The 24,175-nt window shown below is 37.8% G+C and overlaps 1 protein-coding gene and 2 long non-coding RNA genes across 3 annotated transcripts; 2 read left to right on the forward strand and 1 right to left on the reverse strand.

Annotated features, from left to right (window-relative positions):
* Positions 1 to 12,989: 12,989 nt before the first annotated feature.
* LOC134285170 (uncharacterized) lies at positions 12,990 to 15,007 on the reverse strand. Its single transcript, XR_009996189.1, has 2 exons — positions 14,885 to 15,007; positions 12,990 to 14,789 (listed from the first exon to the last, which is right to left on the reverse strand). It is a non-coding gene; the product is annotated as an uncharacterized LOC134285170 (long non-coding RNA).
* Positions 15,008 to 17,209: 2,202 nt separating this feature from the next.
* Positions 17,210 to 17,787, forward strand: LOC134285656 (uncharacterized). Its single transcript, XR_009996527.1, has 2 exons — positions 17,210 to 17,614; positions 17,721 to 17,787. It is a non-coding gene; the product is annotated as an uncharacterized LOC134285656 (long non-coding RNA).
* A 3,946-nt stretch (positions 17,788 to 21,733) lies between these two features.
* On the forward strand, positions 21,734 to 22,681 carry LOC109405320 (tRNA (guanine-N(7)-)-methyltransferase). Its single transcript, XM_019678357.3, has 2 exons — positions 21,734 to 21,973; positions 22,051 to 22,681. The coding sequence occupies exons 1-2, from the start codon at positions 21,846 to 21,848 to the stop codon at positions 22,658 to 22,660; spliced, it is 738 nt and encodes a 245-aa protein (XP_019533902.2). The 5' UTR covers positions 21,734 to 21,845; the 3' UTR covers positions 22,661 to 22,681.
* Positions 22,682 to 24,175: the final 1,494 nt, after the last annotated feature.

A 24,175-nucleotide genomic window follows, 5' to 3' on the forward strand; every position in this document is an offset into this window, starting at 1 on the left:
TTAAAGAAATTTGAGGACGAATTTTCAAAATAATTTCCGGAGAAATTTCCGAAAGAATCTCTAGAGGAAAGGACGAGGTAATATGTGTTTGTGTGTGTGTGTGTGTGTGTGTGTGTGTGTGTGTGTGTGTGTGTGTGTGTGTGTGTGTGTGTGTGTGTGTGTGTGTTGTTTTTTATACAAATCTGTTATCGATTTTTTTAAATAATATCTGGATCAAATCCCGAAGAATAACGTGGAGTATTCATATGAGGAATTCCTGGAGAAATTCTTTTATCATTCACTGGAAAAATTTTGAAGGGAATCTCAGAACTTTCTAAAGTAATTTCCTAAAAAATTTCTCGTGCAAATTTTGAAAATATCTCTCGAAAATATCTGGAAAATTCCTGAATTTTCAATGAATATTTGAAAGAACTCTTTTTTTAATTACTCTTTGGGCAAATAAACAGAATAATTTGTGGAAAATTTCAGACGGAATCTATGGATAACTTTACGTTATAACTTCTAGAGGAATTCTCGAAAGAACCGTTTGAAAAATTTCCGGAGCTTATTCTAGAGAGATTTCCAAAATAATGAACGCTTCTCAGTGTATGAGCCAGAGTGAGAGGTTTCAATATGAAAAATGAATTTCCGAAAAAATCTTGAGACATGAAATTTTTGCAGAAATTTCCTGAAGAATTCCCAAAAAATCGCTAAAGGACATCCCGAAAGAATTTAAAAATAAATTTGATAATTAGTTATATTTCTGGAGCAACATACAAAGAAGTTTGTGTAAAAATCATCGATGACACCTTATGGACGAATTTTTGAAATAACCTAAGGAGAAAAATCAAAGGAAGCATTGGAAGAATATCTGGAGAAATGAACGAAAGAATCTGATCTGATGAACGAAAGAATAATTGCTTTAGAAATATCTAAATACATTTTTGAAGGACTATCTAAAAAAATAACAATATATTTTGGGAAATTCATGAGGCAATTCTCAAATTAATTTGGAATTTTCAAAGTAATCACTGGAAAAACTCCATTGAAATATCCTCCTCCTCCTCTTCTTGGCGTAACGTCCTCACTGGGACAAAGCCTGCTTCTCAGCTTAGTGTTCTATGAGCACTTCCACAGTTATTAACTGAGAGCTTCCTCTGCCAATGACCATTTTGCATGCGTATATCATGTGGCAGGCACGAAGATACTCTATGCCCAAGGAAGTCAAGGAAATTTCCTTTACGAAAAGATCCTGGACCGACCGGGAATCGAACCCGTCTCCCTCAGCATGGTCATGCTGAATACCCGTGCGTTTACCGCCTCGGCTATATGGGCCATTGAAATATATGGAGGAATAAACGAAAGAATATCTGGAGTTATTCTCTCAGAAATCTTTGCAGACATTCCCGAATAAATTTCTGGAGAATTGAACAAAGAATGTTTTTGAAAAAAATTTCGGAGAAACCTATTGAACAACACATGAATCTATGAAAAAAGATAAAAACTCAGAAGAAGGAATCTCCTAATCAACTAACAAAAAATCTAAAAAGGAAGCTCAAAATAAATTTTCGATGGAATATTTCAAGGAATTCCCGAAAGATTTTGTGGGAAATTTTCCAAAGAAACTTGTGAACGAATCTTTGGGACATCTGAAAAAAAATTGCCGAAATCTGTCCATTTTTTTTTTCGAAAACTTGATACTTTCCCAAAAAATAATTCTGCAGTATTAAAAAAAACAATTTTGTTGAAAGTCGCGAAGGAAATATTCAAATTAACCTCTAGACAAATCCCGAAAAAAAACTGCAGCAAATTATGAAAAAAGAACCCTTGATAAGCTTCGATAGTATTTGGAAGAATTCCTTTAAAAAGAATCTAGAGGAGCTTGTGGGAAATTTCTGGAGGAATTTGTGAGCGAAGTATCGAAATAATTGGAAATATTCCAATACGTGGAGAACTGATCAAAAGAATTTCTGAAGTAATTCTTTCAGAAAGCGGTGGATAAATATCTGAAAGAATTTTTGGAGAAAAAATATTTTTGGGGAAATCTTGAAGCAATTCCGTTGGAATTTCCAAAGAAAATCTCGAAAAAATCTCTGAATAAACTGAATAAACTATAAATAAATATTGTAAGAAATTCCCATAATAATCTCTGGAGCAATGAAGGAAAATACCCGGCAAAAATCATGAATATAATAAAAAAAATATCTCCTCAGAAAATTCCGAAAATCTCCGAAGAAAAAAAAAACAAGGTAATTTGTAAAATAAAAATCATGGATGCATCTGTGATTCTCTATGATTCTCTGGAGTAAGTTCCTAAGAAGTTTTTGCTGAAATTTCGGAAACGATCTCCTGAGAACATTCTGAAAGAACTCTGAAAAGAAATTCTGGAGGAATGAACAATGGGAAAAATCTTGCCAAAATTAATTTGAAGTAATTCCCTAAAAATTTCTTTTGGAATATTATTAGGAATCTCTGGATAAATTTGCTTAGAAATCCCTGGAGGATTTAACAAAGGAATCTTTGGAGATACCTCTGAATACATTTGGATGTTTTTCTGAAAAAATGAATAAAGAATGTTCTCGCGTAATTCTTGAAGGCATCTGCTATTTTTAAATTGATCAATGGAGTAAATACGGAAAAAGAATCAGGAGACATAAACGAATAAACTTCTGGAAAAAATCTGAAGCAATCTCTGAATGGATTCCAAAAAAATCTTTAAAACAAATCCCAAAAGAAACTCTGAATTAATTTTCGATGGTATATCTGAAGGATTTTCCTAGATTGTGTGGGAAATTTTCCAAAGGAGTTCGTCAATAAATTTGCGAACAATTATCAAATAAATCTCCAAAACAATTATCAAATAAATCTGTGGAGGAATGGTTTCAGAAATCTGAGGAGAAACTTGCAACGGAATTTCCGAGGAATAAACATATAATTCATGGGAATACTTTGAGGATTTTGAGGAAAAATTCTCGAAGGAATCTTTCTGAAACAATCTCTAGAGGACTGCTCTTAGAAATGTCTGAAGTATTTCCTGAAAAAGTTTTTGAAAAAAACAATGGAATATGAAATTTTTAAAACAGTTCCGGAAGAAATTGTAATGGAACCAATGACGCGATTCCCAAAGCAATCTGTGGAGGGATTCTTATGAACAGAAAAATATTATAAAATTTCCTGGAGGAATTCCAATGTTATTTCATCAGATATTTTATAATCGCTATCATTTACCATCAAACTTTATCAAGTTCTGTGCATCTAGATCCCATCCCAACGGGGTACTTAAAATCCAAAAATATCTCTTTTACCTTGAAAGAATCTTTGGGTGAAGAAAGCTCAAAAGTCATTTTTTGAAAAATCCAGAGGAGAAATGTACGAGGGAATCCATAAAACTAAAAAATAATCATGATGAAAATTTTGATCGAATCTTTGAATGATTTCTTACAAATATTTACTTGAACCTAAACTATGAATGAATTCTCGCAAATAACATAAAAACATCTGGTTTAAATCCGGTAGGATTTCATGAGGGAACTTCCCAAGAATTCACCGAAGGAGTCTCGCTGTCAGGAAAATCTGAATCAGAGTCAGCAGAATGACCGAAAAAATCTCGAGAAATTTCTGATGAAATGTCTTAAGTATCAAAATATTAGTAATAATACTAATAATAATAATAATGATATCAATCTACATATGTAGAAAATCTCAATTGAATGTAGGAAGGAATAATCTCTAGAAGGAATAATCTGTAGAAGAAAGACAAAGGAATTCGTGAATTTTTGAAAAAATTGCCAAAATGTCTCAGGAGGAAATTCCGAGAGAAACTCTCAAGATATATCGACAAAGAAAATCTTGAAATAATCTGTGAATAGATTGTCTCCGCAGTATTTTTTTAACGAAATTCCCGAAGAAATTCATGGAGGATTGAATAAAACATTTTTGTTGATAAAATCTGGAAGGAATTGTGTTGCAGTTTTCAAATTAATCTCTGAATGAATTCCCAAAACAATGTCCGAAAAGAATCCTGAAAAACCCTGAGTATTTGAAAATAATATTTGGAGAAATAAATTTAGGTATTTATGAACGAAGTATCGAAATAATCATTAAAAATTATATCAATGGAATCCCTGCAAAAATATCTGGAGAAATCTGAAGATATGTTTGCAAAGGAATTTTTGGAGAAACGAAACAAAACTTTTGTTGGGAAATTCTTGGAGCACTTCTTAAATTAATCTTTGGTTGAATTTCCAAAAAAAACGAAGAAATCTCTGGAGGAATTTCTACAGAAATTTATGGAGAAATTGCTGAAAAATTACGAACGATCTCTGTAGAAACGTCTAAAAGTATTTGAACGAGGTAATTTGTCGTAAATTTTTTGAATGAATCTGTGAATTAACTATTGAAATAATTTCTGGATGCAGTCTAGTCTTTAATCATTTAAAATTTAATAATTTTGCAATTACTGGAAAAATTTGCGAAGGAATCTCTGGAGGAATGAACAACAAAACTTGTAGGGAAAATCTTGGAGGAACTTGGGAAGCAATTTCCACAGAAATCTCTTTAGGAGTTCACAATGGATGGAAATCGAAGAATTTGATCGGAAAACTCTTGAAGTACCTTGGTACAAAATTTACAAATAATCTAAGAAGGAATTCGTTTATCATTTCCTGAAGTATTTTTCTTAAGAATCCGGAGCAAATTTTAAAAGCATCTTTCGAGAAATTTCAAAATCGAGTATTTCAGAAATATCTCAGCCGGAAGTCCTGAACGAAGCTTTGCATGCATTCAAAAAAAATGCTTAATATAACCTCTCGAAGAGTATTTTGTGGGAAAATTCCAGAGCGAATCTAATTTTCGAAAGAATCACCAAAAGAATTGCCAACTTTTGCGGGATTTACAGAACAATTTATGGAATAAATTCCAAAAGAATATGAGGAAAACTGTACAAAGCAATCTTTAAATAAATTTTAGAAGACATTAGAGAAATTACCAACCACCGAAGAAAAAATCTTCAGAGAAATTCCTAAGAAATCTCTGGAATAATTTCTGAAAGAATCCCTGGAGTCGTGGGGAAAATCTTGAAGGAATCTGTAGAATAATTTCCTTAGAAATCTCTGCAGTATATTATGTTTCCAGTTCAAAACCGAATTAGCGACATTTTTTCTTTGACTTCCGCTGCTTTTTCTTTGCGTTAAACATAATGTCGGAAGTGGGGCGCTGTATAGAGCACCAGGGGTACAATACAGCGCCCTACTTCCGACATTGTGTTTAACGCAAGGCAAAAGCAGCGGAAGTCAAAGAAAAAATGTCGCTAATTCGGTTTTGAACTGGAAACATAATATTTTACAAAAATCAAGATATTCGAAATAATTTCCAGAGGAATTTCGGAAAGAATCTCCTGAGAAATTTTCGGAGCAAATCCTGGAGAAATTCACAAAAGAACATCTGGGATACTGAACAAAGGAATCTCTGAAGGAATGCGTTAAGAAATCTTTAAATAAATTCTTAAATACATTTCTGGATAAATTAACAAAGCATTTTCTTGGGAAATTCTTGAAGGAAATTTGTCAGTAATTTTAAAATGAATCTATGGAGAAATTCCCGAATGAACATCTGGTGGAATTTTCCAAAAAATTGAGGAGAAATTTTCGTAGGAACTCTGGAGGAATGGGCAGAGGAATTTTTGGAAGATTGAAAGTAGGATGTTTTGGAAAATTCTCAAATAAATTTGTGGATAACTACTCAGGAGGCATAAACGAAGAAATCTATGGAGACATTCCAGAAGGAAATTCTTGACAAAATCCCGGAAGAAGCTATGAATAAATTTCTGATGGTACATTTGAAGAAATTCCAGAAAGAATCCAAAGTATATCTTTATGAAGCTATTAAGTGCTATTAAGGTATTCCTGAAAAAAATCTGTAGAGCCATGAACGAATAAATATGTGTGAAAATTCTTGAAGAAAACTATGGATAAACTTCCGAAGGATTTTCCTTGGGAGTCTCTAAAAGTCTAAAACATTTCCCGAAGAAATATGTTGGGGGGTGCTTTCATAAACCTGTGAAGAAATTTCCGAAGAAATTTGTGGAGGAATAAACAAAATGTTTTATGGTAGAGCATTGAAGGAATCTATGTGAAAATTATCGAAAAAATCTATACTCTGCATAAAGAAATTAAGGATTTATTTATGGATTCGCTGGACAAGATATCATAGAAAAAAGTTTTTGGAAGAATGAACCAAAGAATGTCAAATTTTTGCTCCCTCGCAGTACCGTCGAACCACGCTCCCGATCGCGGTCAGGTCGTATTTGGCGGTCTAGTTTCATTTCACGTGTTTTACGCTACTTGTGGCGTCTGCCGGATGTTCTCTTTGCTCGTAGTCTCACTGTCGTCCTCGGTCATAATCTCGGTGCGACTCCTCATGCTCCCTCGTGGAGTCTTTCACCTTTACTGCCACCGATTGCTGTTCTCTCGACTCCGAGCGATCCCGTTTGCCATCGCCATCCCCGATCCGATAGGTTTCCTTATTTTCATCATCTCTAGGCATTTCCATTTCAATTATGTCGTACCGTGTGCGCACCTAACTTTGCGCAGGTCCAAACTTTGCGCATTCTTGTAAAATAACGAAACAAATAACTAAATGTCAATATATTCACCAGTTTAATCATTGCACTAGCATTGTGTAAACATAAACATTATTTGACAAATATTTAATGTCCATAAAATCTTTGTTTATGTTGAATAATAAACAAAAAATACACAAAAACGTCAAAATTTGCCTCGTCTTAACACGATTGCCAAGAAGTAACTCTACTAAAAATCAACATTTTCCTCGATAAAACTGTGCAACGATGATTTATTTTGCAGTTAATTGACAAACAAAGGTGATATTCTAGTAATATCAATCACAGTTCGTAAGAAATTTTTCAATTTAACTAGTAAATAGTGGTGCGCAATGTTTGGAACCATTATTTGTACTGTGTTCCTAATTTTTGCGCACTTTCAGTAAATGCTTGTTGAACGTGAATACATGACTTATGAACCATTTAAATATTATGTAACACCAATACTGATATTTTCAGGCCTGCCTCTCCGCCATGTAGCAGATTTTGTATAGAAATTAGTAGAAAATTGTATGAACCGTAGCACTATGTCAGGCACTCTCCGTCTGTCTACAATGAGACGTAATTTGTGAACAGTCCTTCATTTGGATTTTCCGGCGGTCAATGTTAGGGATGATTCAAATATGACGTCCACCATTTTTTAGAATTTTAGAACCCCCTACTCCCCTGGGCCACCCCCTCACGCTTCATAGCATACCTAATACATGGCATATCACACTTTCTCAGACAACCCCAGCCCCCTCTCCCCAAAGATGGACATCATATTTAAATGACCCCTTATTGTTCCTATCCGTAACGGTCACTTCATTTATCAGAAAGCTTTTACCTTTGATCTTTAGCCACAGGAAACAACCCCTCATGAAGTTTGGATTGTTCACACGGTAGGTGCCTAGTACGAACCGCAGACGAAATCAAGAACTCCGGAGACCTCCGTTCCCCCTCCCTCGTAGGACAAAATATTTCAACAAAGATCAATTAAGGACACACTACCTGATCTGAATAACTTTAGTTTAATGGGCAAACATTAAATAATAGCATTTTTGATTACTTTTTGAGCAAATTATAGCATGCGCAAAGTTAGGCACACTATGCGCAAAGTTAGGAACAATCGAAGATTTTGTGCGCAAAGTTGGGAACAAGGCAATGGAATAGTTTTTCTATTTTAAGTATTTTTTGGGTAATATTATGATTTTTTTATATTGCAGACTCAAAGATGGATCATTAGTCTATCGTATGAGCATGTTGTTCATGATATATTTTGTTTGTTTGTATTTTTTATAACGACTAGAAATTTGATTTTTCTTAACTGCGCAATGTTTGGTACATACACGGTAGGTGCGTTCCTCCCGCAGTAGTTCGTCAATGAACTCGTCCCATCCGGTTCCGGTGCCATTGCACGATGGTTCCAGGTACTTGTAGCAATTCAGCAAAGAACCAGTCAGCCGCAGGTGGAATGGCCCAAGCGCCCGAACATACTTCAACTCCGTTTTATGAACTCCGGCTGGATCTGCAGCATCTTCAGTTACAATCACAGGAACGACGTCGGTTTAATATTGAAAACTAACATCCCGCACAGAAAGCGAATGTCCATCCACCAGCAATTCCGCCGTCAGGGCGAAACATTGTTCCTTCCAGTATCTGAAACGTAGATACTACGGATTGGTGTCGGGAACTTTCCTGTCCTTCAACGTACGGTTGGCTATCCTTGCCGCAGCGAAAACCGTGAAAATGCGCGCAAATTGCAGCGAAGAAAATGCAGGGTTGTTACGAGAAGGGTGGAAAAAAATCCGCGCCAAATCCGCGCGAGTTAAACTTAAATCCGCGCCAAATCCGCGCGATTCTGGAATCAAATTCGCGCCAAATCCGCGAGAGTGTGAAGATAAATTTGTGTTTTTTGCCTTTCTCGTACACTAAGTGTACTGGAAAGGCTATATGTTCACTCCAAAAATGACTTTTTGATAGAAGGCCCGGAGGTTCAAATCACATATACCAATCGACTCAGCTCGACGAATTGAGGCGATGTCTGTGTGTGTGTATGTGTGTGCGTGTGTGTGTGTGTCTGTATGTGTGTGTACAAAAAAACTCACATCACTTTTTGGCAGTAAACCTCATCCGATTTCAATGACCGATGGTTCATTCGACGCGGAATCTGGTCCCATTGTTTCCTATTGAAAATGGTTCGGATCGGTTTAGCCGTTACGGAGATATGGCCATTTAGGTGTTCCGGAACGGTACCCCAGGAAGGGACCAGATATGAAAATGCATCAAACCTATGCATGCGACACATCAAACCACGGCATTTTCGATAACCTGATGAGCGGTAAGCATAAAAATAGTCTAAGACCATATCTGAACCGGCAGTGTTCCGGAACCGGTTCCGGGTGTCCCGCCGGAAGTGGCAAATATCAAAGTGTACCAAACCCATGCATGAGACACATCAAACCACGGCATTTTCGATAACCTGATGAGCGGTAAGCAGGAAAATAGTCTCAGACCATATCTGAACCGGTAGTGTTCCCGAACCGGTTCTGGGCGTCCCGCTGGAAGTGGCCAAATATACAATTGTACCAAACCCATGCATGCGGCACATCAAACCACGGCATTTTCGATGACCTGATGGATAATGAGCAGGAAAATGATCTCAGACCATATCTAAACCGGTAGTGTTCCGGAACCGGTTCTAGGCGTCCCGCTGGAAGTGGCCAAATATACAATTGAACCAAACCCATGCATGCGGCACATCAAACCACGGCATTTTCGATGACCTGATGGATAATGAGCAGGAAAATCATCTCAGACCATATCTGAACCAGTAGTGTTCCGGAACCCGTTCCGGGGTTCCCGCCGAAGTGATTAAATCTGAAAGAGAAACAAACCCGTACATGCGTCACATCAAATAGCGGCTTTTTAGATTACCTAATGAACGGCCAGCAAGTGTTTCGGAATCGGTTTTGAGTGGCCGAAAGAGGCCAAATGTAAAAGTAAACCAAATCCAGGCATGTGACACATCAAATCGTGGCTTTTGCGATAACCTGATAAACAGTTAGCTAGAAAATAGCCTTACGTCACACTAAAGACAACTGGTAGTGTTCCGGAATTGGTTCCGAGAGTCCCGTCGAAATTGTCAAACCCTGCATGTGACACCTTCAATTTGCAGCGTTTTTGGTTAACCGATGAGCAGTTAACAAGACAATAATGTTAGACCATATTTGGTTCAGCCGGTAGTTACCCGGAATCAGATCCGGGTAGTAAAATGTAAAATTTAATCAAACCCATGGATGCGGTACATCAAATCACGACCAGTCTTGTAAACATTCCACACTTTTTACTACCTTCATTTCGTTGCCGCAGTCGGGTGTCAGTCGACTTTTTTTACTTTCGTGCGCTATCGTTACCTCTTACCTACACACAACACGAGCAGTAGAACGAAGATCAATAAACATAAGAAAGGGTCAAATCAATGTCATCTGACACGATGACATGTGTCTAATTCTAGCTTTACGCATAGATTTTCAGCCAATTTCGATTATGAATGTAAATATTAGTTTATTATTGCATGTTGCATTGAATACGGCACACAGATGGGCAACATAGCTCTAATTATGGAAGAAGACAGGAATAACAAAAGCCGAACCGTCTCCCGAAGCCGCTATCGTGGTGAAGTGCATTCGTTTGATATTTTTGTTTCGAACAGTAGTTTGATTGCTTGTGTTGCGAAAGTCAGAGACAAAGGAGGCCGAATATCGACGAAAAGGTTCAAATGACTGTGATCTCTAACAAGACTGATCACGACTTATCGACAACCTGATGGAAAAATAGGGTCAGACCACATTAGATTCTCGATAGTGTTGCGGGTTCAGCTGTGGCTTCGAAAGTGGTTAGAAGTAAAAGTGAAGCAAACCCATTCATGCGATATGTCAAATCGCGGTGATTAGGTAAAGGTGAATAAATAGCAATAAAATATTCTCAGACCATAATTGGGACAACCGGTAGTGCCATGGTCCATGACTCATGGAATCAGATCCGGCTATCCCACCGGAAATTACCAAATATAAAAATGAACGACACATCAGATCGCAGATTTTTTGATAATCTAATGAACGGTTAACAAGAAAATAGCCTTAGATCACAATAGAGACTAGCTGTTGTGTAGCAGAACCAACGTTCATGTGAAAAATTAAATCGTGGCTTTGTTTAAGGAGAAACTTCAAAGAATACAAACATGGCTGCCACAATGGCCGACTTGGTCCCCTTTTCACGTTTTCAAGAGCACCAATCTTGAAAATTCGTTAACAAATGCTCTCGATTTGTAAAAGCTGCCTCTTTTTGCAAGTGAGCAAAGCCAGGAAAAATAAGTGCGGCTTGGCTCGATGCTTTGTTCGTCAGATTTGTGCCTCTAAAGTTAGTATGAAAAATTGCAATGGGATTTCTTGATGTTTCACCTTAATGGCCTGATAAACATTAGGTTTGTACAACAGTGACGAATAGGTCTAAGTTCTCATATATGAGAACAAAACATAGACAAAACTAAAGCGATCTCATCAAATTGTTTCATTTCAGATTCCTAAGGTGTAACTTTATAGCAGGATGGGTCAAAGTTGAATGGAAAAATAAGAATTTGATCGCGTCAACAGAAGATGGTGGCTATTTTAAGGAATTTTGAGCTCTAAAACTATGTAAAATAAGTTTATTTGGTATGGAAAATATGTTCGGAGTCCACCAGAGTATCCAAGATAGCGGTCCAAAGTCCAAAATAATGGCCCAGTATTCAAGTTAGTGCCTATTTTATAGGATTTTTAATTCTTGCATTATGGGCATATTTTGTATGGAAATATGTCCAGAATTCAAAATTTGTAATCAGAAAATCCAAGCTGTGCGCTGTTTCACAAGGTCTGCAATATGACTATAGTTTGAATGGGGAAGAATGCCGGTCTTCGTCCAAAACTGGTAACCAGAAAATCATAAACGACATGCCAAAATTCAATACGGCGACTATTTTATGTAATTTTAGGTGCAGAGTCCAAAAATGAATACCAGAACATCCAAGATGGTGTCTCAATGTTCAAGATGGCGGTTAGTTTAGTTGGGGTAGATATCCGGAGTCATAAAATGATGATCGGAAAATCTAAAATGACGTTTCAAAATTTTGCGGCTTCATGACACTTGTTTGGTTTGAGTTTTGGATGGTTGTCTTATATTTTCTGAATATTGAATGTTATGCTAATATAAAATGTATCCATATTGAGTAGATTTAGCAAGCAGTTTTCATTTTGTATTTATGTCAAAGCCATCAACATGTCGCTCGAGTTTTGTTGAAAGGATATTTTAAAGCACGAGAAAGGCACCATCACCGCTAGGTGGATTAATTAGGGTTTTTTTACTTTACGCGCGTTACTGAAGAAATCCATTAAACTGGAATGGACTAGTTGAGTGCTTGATGAAGAATGAACTTTTGATTTGTAAATCAACGCAACTCATTTCGATTTTTGCAAGCTTTCTGCTTGAAATTGAAGACATTTCTGCAAAACTCCGATTTTTTTTCGCTAAAACCATCTCTCAAATATATTTTAATCAATTTTTGGTAAGAGTTCGTTAGACAAAATCTCAGGAGAAACATGCCCAGAACTAGGTACTGGATTCGTGGGAAAAATATAAAAAAACTAGAGAAATTTTAAAGGGAACTGAAATGAATAAATATGTTTCTGTAAATAAAAAACTTTGAAATAAACAGAGCGTGGAGACTTTCTTTAAGTATTTCTGAATATTTTTGGAGAAGTTCCCGAATTAAAATTTTTTAGAAGAATTTTTAAAACCAATTAGAGAATTTTAATTTGAGAGTATCCTAAAAAAATCTTATAAAATCACTTGGATTTTTTTGAGTAATGCCTTAGCAATTCTTGAATGAATCTTCAGTGAGGAATTTTCTCAGGAGAATACCTGGAAAACATCCCTTACAATGAGTTATCACTGGGAAAATCCTAGAAGGACAATGTTGAAAATTTGAAAAGTTTACTTGCTAGAATCCAATGAACTTCTTACAGGGTTTACCTGGTTTTATTAGGAGTTTCTCTAACAATTCCTGCAGTAATATATCCAGGAATTCCTGCAGAGATTCCCCAGAAATTTTCGCTAAAGTTTTCAGTAACAATTCTTGCAATGATTTATATGCCTTTTTCATTTTTTTTTTCTTAGATTCCTCTTAACTGATTTTTTCCCGAAATAAACTAGGCATATATCTAGAAATCTCTTTTAAAAATATATAGCAAGTGACTTTTAAAATTGTACCGGTAATTCGGGCAGATTTTTTCGGAACTAGTCTTTCGGCTTCTGATAAATTGATTTCCTGGTAACAAATTTGATTTTTTTTTTGAGAAACTTGTGTTCTTTGACAGTTGAATTTAGATACATAACATACCCGTAATAGAAATATTGGAGGAATTGTTGCACAACTTCTTCACAGAAATATTTTGAAGAACTGATGTAAATTGTAAAAAAAATATTGCAAACCAAAATAAAAACTTGCTCTAAATTCTTCACTAGCACACAGCGCCTTCTCAAGCACATTCGTCCGCTCCAAAATCCGCCCAAAGAAATTCGAGAAAACAGAAACCAGTCCCAAAGTTTCGCTTGCTTTGTGTTTTTTTTTTGTTCGGACTAAACAATAAGACCACCGGTTTTATGTCATACAAAATGCCCAAGTTTGACGATATGGTACTAGGTTTTTGGTGAGCCGATTTGGCTGAAATTTTGGCAACCGACATGAATTCACGGGAAATTTGAATTGTATTGAATTGATTGAGTTCTGTTCACTACTTCCAAAGTTACAGATATACGGTGCGATCAAACAATAACACCAGACTGTTATGATGGTTATTTGTGGTCAATTCAATAAAAATGTCCCCAAGTTTAACCTTTTCAGGACGGTTGGGTCATTTGCACCTCGCTGACGCGTTCTACAACGGCGAGGTTGGTGAAAAAAGTCGTCCCGAAGGAGTTAAATGGCATCCTCAATTGTACTACCGTATTACCCCGTTAATACGACACCGACTGTTGTCAAATAACCGGGGTAAACTTTTAATTCGACAAACTGGTCACCCTACACCACCATGCTCATTGAAATTTGGGAACTCTATTTTTGTTTTTGTTTTGATTTCCGGATTTGTTGTGAAACATAATTTCATCAGATATTGCAGTGGTGCGAGTGAAAAGCTCATTCTTTCTACGATTGTTGCCATCCTCAGTTCATTTCGGTAGGTCTCCAGGCGGTTTCGGTGTTGAATAGCACCAATTCAGAACTTTCGGAATTAGCGGCCGCAAGAGGAGCTGCTGCGGTGCGAGTATAAGCGCAATATCAAACTGTTTTGCATTTACAGTGTACATCGCTGTGACATTTGAACACTTTTTAATTCGACACTTGTCGAATAAGCGGGGTACGAATTAAAAAATGTCGTATTAAAACGTGTCGAACCAACGGGGTCAGACGGTAGTATGTCAATCACCGAACATCAGATACTCTGATATATCCTTTGGTAAAGGCAACCTGAAAGTGGTCCTATTGTTTTGTCGTTTCGTATATCTGTAACTTTGGAAGTAGTGAACAGAACTCAATCAATTCAATACAATTCAAATTTCCCGTGAATTCATGTCGGTTGCCAAAATTTCAGCCATATCGGCTCACTAAAAACCGAGTACCATATCATCAAACTTGGCCATTTTGTATAAAAAATGACAGGTGGTCGTATTGTGTTGTAAGACACTGTATATATAAATGCAATGACATACGTAGGACCACGCATAACTCGTGAGCGAAACGTCCGATTCTTCGGCTTTGTGACTTGGACTTGAAACGTTAAAAACGCAAAGTTTGTCGGAGACAGCTAGTTCAACATATTTTTGAAATATATCGCCTACCTACTACTATATCCAATCCTGGCAATTTAAACAAACACATTTCATAATTTTATTATCAAGTGTCGATAATCTTTCAATTATATAGCTATACACACTACAAAAATCAATTCCGCGCTAAATCCGCGCGAGGGCCAAATTCCATGGGTAAATCCGCGCCAAATCCGCGAAAATCGCGAAATCCGCGAAATTCGCGAAATCCGCGCTGTTGTAACAACCCTGAAAATGCTACAAACCGGGAATTCTGGCAGAAACTGTAATGGGACTAATTTCACGAATGAACCTGTGGGGGAATTGAAAAAACGAAGGTTATTATGATATTCTCTGGAGGAATTCTAAAGGCAATTCTTGAGCGATTTGCTAATCCATATCACTTACCATTATTATCTTTCACAACTTGCTAAACGTCGGGCCTTTTTGCTTTGAGCTTTATTTTATTTATTAAGGATTATTATTTTCAATGCTGGTTTATTTACATCTAGCTGCCATCCACAGTAGAAGTGAAGTTGTGGTAGTGAAAATCCAACCATGTTCACTACCACAACTTTACTTCCACTGCGGATGACAGCTAGATGTAAATAAACCAGCATAAAAATAATCCCTAACCGGCGTCTAACAGCCCAGAGCGAAAAATGTCTAACATTAGGCTCACGTTAGCCAAAACATACCTAACAAAGGGTCGAGCTCGAAAATATGCCTAACAAAAGTGTGTCATATTAGCCTGAATTTTGTCGAACCTGAGCCTAACGTGAGGGATTTTGTTAGCCTAACTGTCTCACCGGTTTGTCTTACATTAGTCTCACGTAAGCCTAACGTTTCTTGCTGGGAAACTTGGGAAAAATACCAGGGAGGGTGCAGGCACGTCAAACTCGAACAAACTACGCCTACCTAACATGCATCGAGCGGGCCTTCCCAAACAACACAATGCGATTTCGCGGGCCATCCCCATCGACAAAACAAACCGATTTCCAAGCAGGATTCGACCAGGCTTCTGGTCGCGTTGCCAGTCACACTAACACACTCGCAAAAGATGAGCAGTAGGCCTACCTTGCCGCATGCGGGTCCCCTGAAAAATACTGAAGCATAATTACGGATCATATCAGTGTGGCCAGCACCGTAAGGTGGCGGACTGTACAAAAGTACGGGAACGTTTTATTCAATTAATACAAAATTTATGAAAAATTTTCCCGACACGTAATGTGACGAAGTTTGCAGTTATTGTTGAGTAAATATATGAAGGATGATTTTTAACATCCATGCCTCTATTGGTTCCATTTTCGTACGAGACAATAGGCCTTTTCATGTGACAGATCCGTGCATGCATTTGTTTACAAAGCTTGAACAACAGCTGCTAACAAGAACGTGTCATCTTCATAGAAGAACTGTCAAACGCCCGAACAATAGTCTATTTTACGAAACGACTACAGTGTTGATATTGATATTAACACTCACGGGCTTGGGCGCAACCTCCTGTCAAATTTTCATTCATGAAATGAGCGATCAGCTGATCCAAAACGTCTCGTAAAATGGCTCATCAGCTGATTTAAGACGTCAAATGAAAAGGCCCATAGCGAACGCGATCGATTATGCTGCGATAAGGCTGTGACCATAGTGAGTAAGGTGAGATGCGATCGGATGCGATAAGTTATGAGATGAGAAGAGGGATGTTTGATAGGCCATAGTGCATGAGGTTTTCAATGAGGGTGCGCATGTTGTTTTCACATCCTTTTTCGCCTATTTCGTGCGCATCAACGACTCGCGTGATTTGATCGATGAAGTCGCTTGTATGTTGAAGCGCTTCTTTGGATGTGGGTAGTGAAATGATTGTTTCATCTATAAGAGCGGAAAGATAAAATGCACCCGCTTTTTGTTTTGCGCGGGTCGTTTTTTTTGCTATAACTTAGTCAGTTTTGATCCTGTTGCAATAGCGAAAACCGACCAGTTCAAAAAAAATCTGGTGTAACTGTACAAGATTGAGATTATTGAATTAATTATTTGAGAAATGAATGTATAACACGAACTGGGCTATCTAAGTGTTGATTTCGATTTAAATCAATATGAGACTGTTGTACTGATTTTCGGCATTAAAATATTACTCGATTGTGCTGACCTCGGCAAAAAGAAACAAAAATTCGGCAAGTATGGATTATTTAAGGGTAAAGTTTTTTTTATTACAAAATTTTCGGCGATATCTACGAGAAAAGATGTCTCTAATAAGTACACAATATTCATCATAAGGAATGTATCGTTAATTATGTGTACATCTTTGAGGCCCTGTATTAACTGATGTGTGTTTATGTGTTGCTAGCGTTGTAAACAAAAGATAACTGTAGTGGTTATGGTCGGATCGATGAGTTAAATGATTAAAATTAATTATGTGTGTATTGATATTCAAACACGCTGTTTAGAACACCCCTATGCGAACCAGCGTGTGAACAGTAATAATGAACGAGAACTGAACGAAAGTTTGAGTCGGTTGAAAGCGAGAGAATGCAGCCAGGAGGGCATTCATTCGATGCCACCGTGGTGCGAGGAGAATCGTATTGGTGTGAGAGAGAGGAAGGGAGTTTCGAGATGGAACCGAGATGGTTCGAATGTAGGGGTTCGTGGACTCGGGATTTGTAGAAGGCAGTCAGTCTGGTTTCTATTGGAGTATCGATCAGATGTGGCATTAAGCAATCATCTTTCGTTACGACAATAACCTTCATTAAAAGTTAAAGTTTTTCCTCAAGTGGAGCAACACGAGTTTTTACGGATGAGAAGCGAAAATCGATTGTGACCAGGTACTGCTATGAAAAATGATTATCGCTAAGAAAATTAGCAAAAGTTGGAGGTGTTAGCGTTTTTTTCTGTCCAAAATGCTGTCAAACGATTCGGTATGCATAACACACTGATAAACTCACCCGGACGCGACAGAAAACCAGGTGCGTCCAAATCAAATTTGGACAGCAAAATTTGCAAAATCTTCAAAAGAAAAAAGGAGGTATTCATCATAGATTGCTCAAAAAAGTGTGGAACGACTATTGGTATGGTTCAGCGCGCGAAGGAGCGTAATTCCCTGAAGACTTACCCAAAACAGAAATGTCCAAAAAACAGTCAAATTCTGGCGTATTATGTGAAAACTCGGGCTCGGAAACTGTACGACGATGTTTTGAGCAAAAATTACATGTGCATAATCATGGATGATGAAACGTATGTCATATTGGACAACAAGGCACTTCCAGGGGCACAGTTTTTCACTGTGAAGCGTGGCACTGATGTTCCGAATTTGGAGAAATCGATTTTTTGCAAAAAAAGTTGGGAAAATGTATTAGTTTGGCAAGCAATTTGTCGAAATCGTCACCTTCACCGTCCCAAGTATGAACGTCGAAATATACCGGAAGGAATGCCTCCAGAAACCAATTCTGCCACTCATCTGAAAGCACAAAGGTCCTACATTATTTTGATCGGATATGGCATCCTGCCACTATGCGCGTGACACCTTTGACTGGTATAAAGAAAACAATGTAAAATTTGTGGAAAAGCCAATGCGCCCTTCAAATTGCCCGCAAATTAGGCACATTAAGAAGTATTTGGCTTTGATGAAAAGGAAACTACGACAAAAGGATAGAGGAGCAGAGGACGTCATCAAATTCAAGAAAAACTGGGCCAACCCAAGCAAAACCATCGATGGAACGGTTGTCCAAAACCTTCCCGAGCAGAAGAAAAAAACAAGTGAATAACATATCAAGGTATTTATCTTAAATACTACCATACCTTGATATGTCCTTCATTAGGTGGTAATAAGAGGCAAAATAACAAAACCGAATACCAAAATGCTGTATAAATAACACCTAGTAAATAACAAATATTGTTATTTCAATAATGCATGCATACCTAAAATTTCAAGTGCTGTATTTGTTATTCCATAGTTATTGAATAACAAATTAATAACATTTCTTGTTATTGAATGTTTCATTTGTTCGATGACTTCATGATTTAACCCTTTGGAGCCGGAGGGGTCATATATGACCCCGGCGATGAAATCGAGCATAGCAAACGTGTTCCACACCAGCGAGGTTGCGTCGACAGCGGCGAAAAAAATCGGCTCCAAAAGGTTAAACGCAAACCTTGTTCTTTGATTATTTTCACTGCTAAACCAACAAATACTACATCAATACCAAACTCTGCTCAAATACCTCCAACTGTTACTGTGATGTTCTCATAACATTTTGTAGAATAACGCAGCAATAACAATTTTAGGTATTAGAGCACATGTTGCTCTTCACATGGTATTTGTAAGGTATGCCCTTCTGCTCGGGTTATGAAGAACACCAAGAAGAAGGTGCGAGAGATGGCAAGATCCACGAAAAATTAAATATAAAATGATACCATGGGCTTTTCTGATGGTCAATAAACAATGTAATTGAATTTAATTTACAAAACAAATAAAACATTTTCAGATACAGCAATTTTCAGGTGTACTCATAATTAACGATACAGTCCTTATATTAGGTAAAAGAGTATCAATCGAGATGTCACACTATTTTCGTTAAGGGATCTAGTTTTGCCTGACAAAGAAAAAAGCAGAACTTTTCAATCAGAATCGTTTTAGCAATTAAGTTGAATACCATAAAACCTTAAACTTTCTAACTTGCACATGAATAACATGCACTGGACAAACGATTATATCAAACATTAATCACTTGATTCAAATCCCGAACAGAGAAAATAAAATGTTTTCTTATACACATATCATAACAAAATTATGCTGTAAAAAACTTAAACGATTTGATGGAATACTATTTTATATACAATGAAATATGTTATTTTACATAGTGATCGATAGACAATAGGATAAATTTTTATTACGTCCGGTCCATCAAAATGTCATGTGAAAAAGCATTGAGTTATGTTTAAAAACAACAACATATTAACGCATTTTATATTACCTACTAGCATTCCCAACACATTAAATCCGCATTGCTTTACATACACAACGAGCGCAATCATAAAATCCATACCCGACAAGCATTCTCTTGCGTTCTCTTGCGATCACATGCGTCGAAGCAGCTCCATCGCATCTCCGCACTCATCGCAACTCATCTGCTATGTGAGGTTCATGCGTTCTGCATATAGTTTCCACAGAGTGTGCTTCGACGCTTATCCGATATCTTATCTCTTTGCATCGCACCTCAGCCACTATGTGCTCAACGTTACTCCTTACAGAAGCGATACATGCACAGCAGAGAACAACAAAATATACTCTCAAATTATCAATTTACACTCTTGATGACAAACTCTATAGGTAGTATTTGACAGATATACACACATAGACAAGCAGAAACAATTTAACGTTGTTGGATTTCTTTCAATTATTATTTAATCGAAGGACTTTCTTTGCCTGTCATTGCATGAATTTGTACATTGTTTAGCAAGAACAATGATACACTATGCCCAGGAAGTCGAGAAAATTTTATTGACCGGAACAGGAATCGAACCCATCGCTTCCAGATTGGCGATCCAAAGTCTTGACCACAAGGCTTACTGAAGACGATCAACGCATAACGTTCAAAATTTAATTTAATTTGGTTAACTGGTTTCCGAAATATGACAGTTCAAAAATAAGTTAGCTAAAACAGTGTTCTACGAAAATAAATCTAGCTTCGCGCAAGATTAGCCTATCGAGCTCAAATTTGTACAAATGATGCATATGTAATAGGTTGACAAACTGTCAAAATTTGAGATTGTTTGATGCACTCTATGAAAAGTTACAGCATGATGAATTTTTAAGTGAGAGAAAAAAAAGTTACCTATCCCAAACATTTTGGCCACCCCCTGTAGTCTAGTCTAATCTAGTCTACACATACATAGCCTATCATTGAAAGAATCCTAGGCATCCTGACCAAAAAATGATCACTTCACCGAGGGAGCCAGATGGCCGAAAGATCCCAGAATGTGGCCAACGGGAAGAAAAATGCAATGAAGGCTATCTTCATTGAACTTATTGTGTAAATTCGCAAAATTTGGTATGTCAAAATGAATTTCGCATGCGCACTATCACAATGGCATGGCCAATGACATTTTTTTGTTCCAGATATAGAAACTAGAACCATCAGTCATTTTGATTCCAAACAATTTGGAAAACGGTTCAGAATCAACGAGGAGATGGATTCTCTTAGTAATTTTACGCCAGCCAAAAATGTCAAGGAAGGATAATCTAGTGTATTATTAACCTTCGGCAACAGCCATGTGCTCTCATCAAGATAATGCGACGACCCCGGATAGACAGTGGATGCGATACGAGTGTGATACACGTACAACGGTACACAGTATCAAGAAAATTCTAAATTGATCGAAGAGTATTACTAGTATTAGGTATCAGTGTGGCATTCATTACAACACAGCAAAAAATAAATGCAACCCGCCCGATGTAATTCTTTCCGATGTACTAAATAATCAATCACGATTCCTATATACGATTACATACATCGTTTTGATGTAAAATCTTTGGTTCTTATGTGTACATCGTCCGAGGTAATATTCATGCAACCGACGTATTGATCGGGTTGCAGCAGTTCGGATGTAATATTACACAACAGTTTTTTTCTGTGAAGCGAAATTGTACAGTGATTCAGGTATCACATGTGTGTTTCCATTTTCCATGATGGACACGCATGGTTGCCCATAATTTCATCCCCCACCCATCTGGCAGCAGGCAGGCAGCACATCGCTCGACGCCGCCAGCACCCAACGCACCACTAGCAGTTCCGCCATAGAGCTTGCTGACGTTTATTCACCTCTCTTTTTCAAGCATGCAGGCGGGATAGGATTTGTTTTCATCGGGAAACCTTTCCTGATGACAACAAATCCTATTCCGCCTACATGTTTGAAAGAGAAAGGTGAATAAACGTCAGCAAGCTCTATGAGCGCCTTGCGACGCGTCATCAAACAAACACGCACGCTAAAATTAAAAGACGCAGAGCTGAGGAAAACATTTGATTTGCCGATTTTCAATGTTTGTTTCTGGATCGTAAACCGAGCATAGTATCTCCGAGTATCGTAAACAATGCATCAGATAAAATTTAATTGGGGATTTACAAAAAAACGAAACAAGTTTGGTTGCGCCTCTTGGGTGTGCGACAACCGTACGACCAAGATCCGTAAGCAGGTGCGCTGAGGTACGCTGTGCATCGGTGTGCCCCTTGTTGCGCATTGGAAAACAAAATCTGAAATGTCAAAATAATAAACAAAAAATCAACGTGTGTGCTACCGTCGCGGTGCGCGGTTTCAAATTTTCAAGAATTTCCTAAAAATTTAGATCTAACAAGTAATTTTACTGTCTGTAATTTATTGAAACATGGAAGTAGAGGAGCCAATTAAGGCGGCCCCGGTGGAAGCCTCGTCAGCTCCAGCGAAACTGCCGCAGAAACGATTCTATCGGCAGCGTGCGCATTCGAACCCCATCGCAGATCATACATTCGATTAGTAAGTACCTACCTAGTTGCAAACGTATAAGTCCATCATACATATATTTGAATGTTATTCGAACTTTCCCCCTGCAGTCCAGCTCATCCGGATGATTATGACTGGTCCCAGCACTATCCATCAATTGGCGACCAACGGGTAGTGTTTGCCGACATCGGTTGCGGCTACGGTGGATTCCTGGTGACACTGGGAGAAATGTTTCCGGACAAATTTGCCGTTGGAATGGAAATCCGAGTCAAAGTATCGGACTACGTGATGGATCGAGTGCAGGCGCTGCGGAAGTTGAACGACGGCCAGTACGGCAACATCGCTTGCATCCGCACGAATGCCATGAAGTACCTGACCAACTTCTTCCACAAGGGACAGCTGGAGAAGATGTTCTTCCTCTATCCGGATCCACACTTCAAGAAGGCCAAGCACAAGTGGAGGATCATCAATTCGGCGCTGCTGAGTGAGTACAGCTATGTGTTGCGGCAGGGCGGGTTGATTTATACGGTCACGGATGTGAAAGATCTGCACGAGTGGATGTGCAAGCACATCGAACAGCATCCGGCTTTCGAGCGGTTGACCGAAGATGAGGTAAAAGCGGATTTGCTATCGGAAAAACTGCTTGATAGTAGCGAGGAAGGCAAGAAGGTAACTAGGAACAAGGGAGATAAGTTTGTTGCTATTTTTAGGAAGATTTGAAAAACACATCTCTCGGACATATGCGTGACTTCTAATTGCTGGATCCGAAATTCCTTTCGGGTTGCTGCCAGTGTTGGCACACATAAACTGCAAAGTGAAGCTCATTCTCATATTACAATCGCTTGAGCATATCATCATTGTCTATTAGTGCAACGCGCAAGGGACAATATCAAAACGGTAAACATACGATTATTCTGCAAGGACTGGTTGGTAAATTTGTGGATGTGGCAAAGATGGGATCATTCACTTGCTACTGTCTCAATTTAGAATCATACTATCTGGAAGTTTGCCAAATAACAAGATGGTCGCACACACATAGTAAAGCTATGAGAGAGCTGGAGAGGCAATTCTTCACGCTATGAATGTAAATTACGTACACGCCGTGGAGAGTTGTTTGTTCTATTCTATAGCCTAACGCTGCACCAGTATATCCTTCGACAAAGTTTCAGGTAAAACATGTATGTATTCTAATAAGATGTTTCTGAAGCGACTTAATAACAAATGCATGTAAATGTTCGATTCCTTGACCTGATTTAAAGTTTGTACACTGACAGGCTATCGTAGAAATAAACTTACAAATTACAAATTAAAAAGATTTCAAATGAATGATCCCATCCTTGGATCATCAGGTATCAGTAGGTCGGCTCCAGGCACGTTCTCCTCTATTTGGCAAATTTGTGCCTTCGTCATGAACACGAGCCTATTCATCATTTACCTGAGGGAGAAGGGAAGGAAAAAAGGAAGGGACAGGGAAAATGACACCTTAACCTGTAAATAGGATCGTCATACACGCACAGGCGTATATACCACAATGGGTTCACCTAGCGTCCTGTAAAGAGCACTGTAATATGTAACACTAGAGTGGGTCATCGTTTATATGGAAAAATGAAAAATTCAATGGTATCCCATCAGATCAAAGCTTTTTTGATCCCATTTCAGGACTTAAATAAGTGTGCAAAATTTGGGCACGATCGGTTATGTCTACGTTTTGGGCATCGCGTTTGAAGTTTGTATGAGGTTTTACATGGGAAAACACACTTTTTTTGCATTTCTCTCATAACAAGCTCAATTTTATCTAAAACCGTGTAATCGATAAAGTGAAAACATAGCTTAGGGTATCCAGAAAAACTTTGATGAAGACCGCGAAGTGATCTGACGCTTATGAAAAAAGTTATAGCGTTGGCATTGCTTGGCGAAACAGCATGATTTTGTTGCGATTGTTATTCCTTTACATGTTAAAACATAAACACATGCATGCGATTCGTTGGTTATAACTATTTTCACAAGCATCGGATCGCTTTGCGGTCTTCAACAAAGTTTTTCAGAACATCCTAGGCTATCATTTTACAGTATCAGTTAAAAAGTTTCAGGCAAACTTTTTCAACTTATGGCTAAAATGCAAAAAAAAATATATTTTCCCATACAAAATCCCATACAAATTTCAATTGCAATGCGCAAATTGTAGACGCAACCGATCGTGCTCAAATTTTGCACAGATACTCAGGACCCGAAACG

Source organism: Aedes albopictus, chromosome 1 (assembly GCF_035046485.1).
Source record: "Aedes albopictus strain Foshan chromosome 1, AalbF5, whole genome shotgun sequence".
Classification (NCBI taxonomy): Eukaryota; Metazoa; Arthropoda; class Insecta; order Diptera; family Culicidae; genus Aedes; species Aedes albopictus.